The sequence below is a fragment of the Herpailurus yagouaroundi genome, unplaced genomic scaffold, assembly GCF_014898765.1.
Source record: "Herpailurus yagouaroundi ecotype Mexico unplaced genomic scaffold, PumYag 151477, whole genome shotgun sequence".
NCBI lineage: Eukaryota > Metazoa > Chordata > Mammalia > Carnivora > Felidae > Herpailurus > Herpailurus yagouaroundi.
This window is the reverse complement of record NW_024422803.1, coordinates 1-6,995: the sequence shown is the minus strand read 5'-3', so window position 1 is coordinate 6,995 and position 6,995 is coordinate 1. Positions and strand designations below refer to the sequence as shown.

At 63.1% G+C, this 6,995-nt stretch overlaps 1 protein-coding gene across 1 annotated transcript; it reads right to left on the bottom strand.

The window, feature by feature from the left end:
- Positions 1–327: 327 nt before the first annotated feature.
- LOC121026680 (interleukin-2 receptor subunit beta-like) lies at positions 328–6,248 on the bottom strand (the record flags this gene model as incomplete). Its single annotated transcript, XM_040469481.1, has 4 exons — positions 328–2,113; positions 4,351–4,435; positions 5,723–5,843; positions 6,045–6,248. Coding segments are annotated over 4 exons (1,145 nt in total), but the record flags the coding sequence as incomplete, so codon positions are not given.
- Positions 6,249–6,995: the final 747 nt, after the last annotated feature.

The following is a 6,995-nucleotide window of genomic DNA, read 5'->3' as shown; positions in this document are numbered from 1 at the left end:
GTGTGTGTCTGTGTGTTTGCGTTGGAGGGGAGAATTGCCATTGTGAAGGGGATGAGCCTCTTGCTGGAATGGGCGTGCTGGAGCCTAGCGGGCATGGGGCTTTGCCTCTCTGAGTCTTGACCTCACACGGGTCAAGGCGCCGGGGGTGCTCTGTGCGGTGGATGACGCCCCCTATGTGAAGGCAGCCGGGCACTGGGAGTCCGAGCAAGACGGTTGCAGACGGTTCATTATCTCATCCGGGGGATACGGTGGGGTGCCAGGTACCCCGTGTCAAGTGCGGTGAACGGAGTTGCGCTTCCGGAGGCGGTGTGCCAGCCCCGGAGCCACGCAAGAGGTCCCTCCAGTAGAGGGTGGAGTGGCAGGGGCCCAGATCTGGGCTCCCTGGGACAGCATCGGAACCTGCCACTGACAGGAGGTTCACTTTCCAGCAGCATGCCTTAGGAGTCTGTGAAACCTCCATGGAAACATCCAGCCAGTGTCCCCTCCTCTCCCCCCCCCCCCCCCCCCGGGGGATTTGTGTCCATACTGTGGTAAGGACACAGCAGCGAAGCATGCTGAGGTCAGGAGAGATCCCAAGGGCGGAGTGACAGAGCCGCTGGGTCTAGCCATCCCGTGACCCCGAGAACTGTCCCTCCAGCACTGAATCGTGAAGCCTGGGCACATGAATGGAAGCAGTGTTTCCTTCCAAGGGAAGCGGACCTGACACTTGAGGGATAAGGGGGGTTTGTCCCCTAGATGAAGGAGGCACTGAAGGCACCGGGTGCCAAGCATGTGCCAAGGTGTGGGGGCAGGAGGGAGCTTCTGGTGGCTCAGTAGGAAGGTTCCAGAAGGGAATGTCCCAACACGATGCTGGAGGAGCAGGGGCCGGGCCAAGAAGTGAAGCGGAGGGCAGTGAGGAGGCATGGCAGGGATTTAACCGGGGGAGGCAGCTTAACCATATTTACGTTCTGGAAAGAGTGTTCTCATTGTTCTCATTGTCCTGCGGGGGAGAGGGGGAGGGGGGGAGATGGGGCAGGAAGCCTGCGGAGAAGACCCCTGGAGAGCCCCGAGAACGCTCCCCCAAGAGTGCTTGCAGGGCTGAAGAGGAGGGATGCTTCAGGGACCAAAGCCATGGGGCTCCGTGACTGACGAGGGAGTGGGGGAGTCACGGTGCCCCCACCCCCCCACTCTGCACTTGGGTCACAGGACCAGGAAGCAGCAACTGAGGTCTTTGGAAGTAAACGGCCAAGTGTGCTAGGTTGGGCGGGGGCCCTCTGGGCAGAGATGTCCGGGGCACGGCTAGAAACCGGGTGACTCAGCAGTGGACAAACCTTGAGGACAGCGAGCCCTCAACTGGGCCTGGCACCACAGTGGGCAGTGACCCACCGGGTCGTTGCGTCTACCCCGAGCGAGCTGGGTCCTGATCCTGCAGCTCCTGGAGGGACAGGTAGGCATCGGTGTTCAGGGTCAGGCAGGAGGCAGGGGCTCTGAGCTGGCCTTGCCCAGGAGGGCTGGCCCAGGGGAAGCTGACCCTGACCCCCTCCCCAGGGCCAGGGCCCGGGCCCGGGACCTCCTCTCTTGCTCCTTCCACGGAGCCCTCCAGGGGTGGCTGGATGTCCACCGGCTCAGGTGCCCCTGGCGGGGGAGACATCGGGGGCCGGGGGGCCCAGTCTCTGGGAGCTCCCTCCTGCAGGGAGGGGGCCAGCTTCTTGTCATGAGCTCCAGTGCCCCCCGGGGCCGTGTTTGGGGGGCCCGGGCCGCCGAGGAGGAAGGTGCAGTAGGCGTCTTCCTCCCCGGGCGGAGGCAGCAGGGGTGGCCGGAGAGACCCCGCAGGCGCCCCGGGCCCGGCCTCATCGGGCTCTTCCGTGCAGGGGTCATAGGTGAAGTACACCTGGCAGGCCTCGATCTCCAGAGCGTCCGGGAGGTGGAAGAAGAAATAGCCCTGATTGGTGAAGCAGCTGGTCAGCGAGTGGCCGCTGGTCTCGGCTGGGGACGAGGAGGGCACCTTCTCCTGCTGTAGCAGGAGCAACTGTGTGGCCTTGGCGTCCCTGTCCAGCACCTCCAGCGGGGAGATCTCGGGTGCCGGCGTGTCGGGGCTGAAGGACGACGAGGGGAAGGGAGAGGAGAGCCACTTCTGCCAGGAGAAAGAGCAGCGGGGAGGTGAGTGGGACGCCTCCTCCAGACTCTCAGCCACAACTCCTCTGACTACCGGCTACGCAGGGCGGCCACCTCCAGGAAGGCCTCCCTGACTGCCCGCCCGCCAACTGGCTTGGGGAACGCTCTGGGTCAGCCCAGGGAGTGTGCTTGCTGTAGGCGCCCCGGGGGATGCGTTGTCTCCGCGTGCGCGACTGTCTCTGGGGCACCTGCTGTGAAGCCTGGCGCTGCTCTAGGCACCGGGCACAGGGTAAAATCCTCTGTGTGTCTGGCGGGGGCTGGCACCGGTGTGAGAATCAACCAACCCGTGTTGGAAGCGGAAAGGGCCCTGGAGCACATCTCGTTCACTTCACAGATGTACGGAGAGGGGACGTGCCCCACACAGCCAGTGGCCCCGGGCGCCGTGGAAAAAAAAAACTCTCTGGCGGGGACCTGATGGCCCCGCAATTCTCTCCCTCCCAGTGCCGTGGAGCCGCCACCTCCCGCGCCCTCCATCCACGGAGAGAAGAAAGTGCCCGCCTGAGCCCTTCCCACTTGGCTCTGGGATCCGGAGGGCCCTGGCAAGAGCAGGGAGAACCACGTTCCAGTCCGGGCCCCGGCCCCCTCGCTCACTGTGCGACCCCGGGGGCGGGTCACTGCACCTCTCTGAGCCTCAATTCCACAACAGTGAGCCCCCTCTTTCCCAACTTCCCAGAAGAAGCCGAGGCCAGTCCCGTGACCAGCGCCCGTGTGCCAGGGCCTGGCCGGCCCCCCTCAGAGGTGTGTGTGGTCAGCCACTTCCTGGGCCCAGGGCCTCCGTCCACAGTGCCCTGAAGCGGGGGGGTGGGGGGGGGGAGGGCGCAAGGAGAAGCTTCTCTCCCCCTCTCGCACGCTCACACACTGGCACGCACACTCCCAGATCCCGTGGACAGGGCAGCGGGCCTTGTGGCCCTGTGGCCGGAGGTCCTGGGGTAGAGAGAGAGGAGCGGGCCTCCCACCCCGACACAGAGGAGAGGATGGGGTCCCTCTTGGCCAGCCCCAACCCCCGAGCACATCGTGCCTCCCCAGGGCCTCCTTGGGATACCCTCCCCCTCCACACCCGAGGGCGGGGGGCAGGCACCTAGGCCTGGGGATGCCCTCGTGGGAAGATGGGGTGGTTTGCACCCCTCCGGGAAGGAACTCACTCCCACCCGGAAGGTCCTAGTCCCTTGGAACCTAGATAGTCAGCCAAGGCTTGCATGAATGCCTCTGTTGACGGGGAGCTCACGACCCTTAGGGCTTTAGGAAGAATTTTAAGGAGATGCATTGCTGCACATCAAGAGAACCGTAGGCTAGCGATCCCCAGTCTTGGGAGTTTTCCAAAGAATTCCAGAAGGGGCCCTGATCCCCGGTAACAGAGAACTCCGGCTCTTGATAGCTCGGGCCCAGCATGGCTTCCCGGCCCCTCGGGGCTCCTCCGGATCTCCTTCCACCCCCCCCCCCCCCCCCCCCCCCCCCCCCCGAATCTAGAGAGCCTGGGGAGGGGAGGGTGACAGAAGCAGCCCACCGCATCCCCCACCTCCCTTGACACTTCCTTCCTGAAGCAAGTGTGGGCTCGGGGAGGGGAGGCGACTGAGGTTGAAATGGGGTTCAGAGTGTTACTACTCTCGGGGGCCCACGCTTTAACCGTGAATCTGTGTCTCAAGTGACGAGGTGTGGCTGGAGGACTTGTTAGCACCGGGGACGAGGCAGGGAGCCTGCTCGGGGCTTTGCTCAGGGTCAGTGGAAGCCCTGCGCCCACGAAGAAGGTCTGCGCAAGTGGTGGGGTTGCGAGAATTTGTACCTGGCGAGCCCCACTCGGTGGACAGACTGGGGACAGTAACTCCCGCTAGGGCCCCTCGAGCACTTACTGTGTCCCAGGCAGTGGGTCCATACGCCTGGTAACACTATTTCCCTCCCCTTTTTACAGGCGAGGAAACGGAGCACAGAGAAGTTCTCTAACTTACCAAACATCACACAGCCAACAAGGGGCGGAGCCGGGATTAGAACCCAGTCAGTCTGGCTCGGACGGGAGGTGCCATTCAGCCTGAGAAGGCTGGTGCCAGAGCTGGGGAAAGGGGCCCACCCCCACCCCGGAGGCTATTCCCTTCCTTATTTTGTCTCCTTTCGCAAAGCGCAAACCCACTCACACCTCTGCCCGCTCTCTGGCCAACCCAAGCCGGCCGTGCCTGCTTCTGGCCTCCACCTCCAGAGTCCTACCTGGAAATCTCCTCCATGCACTGACTTCAGCTGGGAGAAGAATTCTGAGGGATCTGGGATGTGACATTTCAGAACCTTCTTCAGCCTGAACAGGAGAGAGGGAGGGAGGGAAGGTGGATGAGAAGGGAAGGGGGCCATGGTGTCCGGCCAGCCCCCCCCCGGCCCTGAAGGCAGGGTACCGAACCCCTCCACATTCATTCATTTGATCAGTATCAAGGGAATGCCCAGTAAGGGAGGGGACACAAGAATGACAAACAGAGAAGGCCCCCGATCTTAAGAAGAGACAGACACGAACCAAGTGTGCGACATTATCATGCGTTCTATGCAAACAAAAAGCGGCAGACTGTGAAAGAGGAAATGTAGGGCTGGTGGGGGTGTGGGGGGTGGGGGGCACGTGAGCCAGACCGGTCAGGGACCACACACAGCCAGGCGTCTGGAGTAGAGTGAACCAGGAGGAAGGAGGCAGGAGAGAGGCCAGATCGTGGGTCTCCTAGTCCAGGCTGTCATGGATGGTGGTTCAGGTTGTGCACTGCCCAAGGGCACCCGGTTCTAGGAGGGTAGTGAGTGGGGGCCGACTTCCAGCCCGTGCTCGGCCTGCCAAGCAGAATGCCCCAGTATCTGTAGGCACCTGCTTCAAAATGTAGTCAGAGCCCCAAGGCCCCAGAAAGCCTGTCTGCCCCGCGGATGTCGGGTCAGCCCTCTCCTCCACCCCCTTCACGTAGGGTCTCTGCGCACCCGGTTTCTTCTGTTTGGGATGCGCTCCCCAACCCCCTCCACCCTGCCTGCTTAGCTCTTCCTTCAGATTTCAAGGGACCCATCACTTCCTTGGAGAAGCTTCTGCCAGCCACCCCTCAGCCAAGGTTCCTCTCCCTGATGTCTATTTCCAATACATCGAACATCTTCCTTTGCCATCCTCCTCGTGGCGTGTCATTGTACTCGTGTGTGATTAATAAACGTCTGCCTTCTCCCAGGGGTCTGTGGGCTCCAGATTGCATGCGTGTGGCCTCCCCTGCATTCCCAGCACTCCGCCCCAGGCCTGGCACTGAGCTGGGGCTCAAGAAACAAAGAAATACACCAACGCGTGCCCGGACCTAGAGAGACCCGTGAGGACACACGCGCAGACAGCCGGCATGTGCACACACACACACACACACTCAGCTCCTGAGAGTAACGCTCGGGGCAGGGTTGCCATGGGGCTCTCCTTCCTCGGACCCCCTGAGGCCGGTTCCACAGGGTTCCATCTTTGGGGGTGGGTGGCAGGGCAAAGCCAGGTGTTAGGCAGGGGGGACTCTCGGGAGGGCAGAGGGAGCACCAGCGTGTCGGTGCGTGTGTCAGAGGAGAGCACGAAGGAGCAGGAAGGGAGGGCGCTTACCATGGCCCGATGTACCGGCAGTTGGCCAGCAAGTAGACCGAGATGATGAAGCCAAAGACACTGCTGATGCCCATGATGATGCGGCCCAGCCAAGGAAAGGGCACAGCCTCCTTCCCTGGGGCTGCCCGGGGGTGGGAGAAGCAGCGAGAGGGGTTAGAGAAGGGCCCCCATCGCCCAGGTCCCTCCAGCATCCCCCTGCCGCTGCTGGGGCCGAGCCCTGGACCCCGTCCTCAGGCCTCCCCCCGCCAGCTGCCCTCGGACCACACCCTAGCCAGCCCCTCTCCTGCCTGAGCTCTGTGCCACCCCTTCTGCCCACTGGCACCTGCGGGCCTCGTCCTGAAGGCCAGGGGCTGGCTCCAGGGGCTCCAAGCCTCGTTTTTGCCCAGCTGGGGCCTGACCCGCACTTGAAGTTCATACTGGGTGTCTGGAGTGAGGGTCTCCAGGCAAATCCATTGCTGGTTCTGCGCGAGGGTCAGCAGGGAGGCCTCCTGGGGCAGAGACAGGCAGGGGTGGGGGCTGTCAGAGCAGAGGGGTCCCCACAGCCCTCCTCACCTCCCACGGCAGGGCTGCCTGGGAGGCTGAGCAAGGAGCTCCTTCCTTCCTCGCCTCCAGCCTCCATGCCCCCTCACCCAGTCCTACCAGAAGGCTCCCCGACTCCCCAGTGCTGAGGCCCCAACCCCAAGCTCATCCCGAACCCCTCCCTCTCACTCAGCCTCCACACACAAAGCCTGCCGCCCATCAGCTCGTTCCCCCTGCGGAACCTATTCTGGACCCTTCCCCGTCTCTCCTCTCCTTCCCCCATCTCAGGCAGGGGCTGGTCTCCCCGCTCCCACCCAAACTCTGCTGCAGTCTATTTTCCACGCACCCAGAAAGAGGATTTTCCCAGGGACCCCGCCCACCTCTGGATCCCTTGTTGCTCCTCCCCGCTCCCCCCCCCCCCCCCCCCCGCCCTCCGCCAGCCCTCAGACACACAGGGTCTTGTCTTTGCGGTGTCTCTTTCCTCTGCTTGGAAAGCCCTCCCCAAACCTTTGCGGGGTCTGCTCCTCCTTGGCCCTCGGATCCCACAAGCAGCCTTCTGTGGGCACCTGACCTGAGGGCCTGCTCTAGGCCCTCTCAAATGATGTCATCCCGTTTAATTTCCTGGGTAGCACTGATCAACATCTCATAGTCTCCAGGGTCCCGTTTGCAGACAGTCTCCCCGCCCTCCATGTGAGTTTCCTGACCCCGGGGGGGGGGGGGTGATCTGGTCAGTTTTGTCCTCCACCCTCTTTGC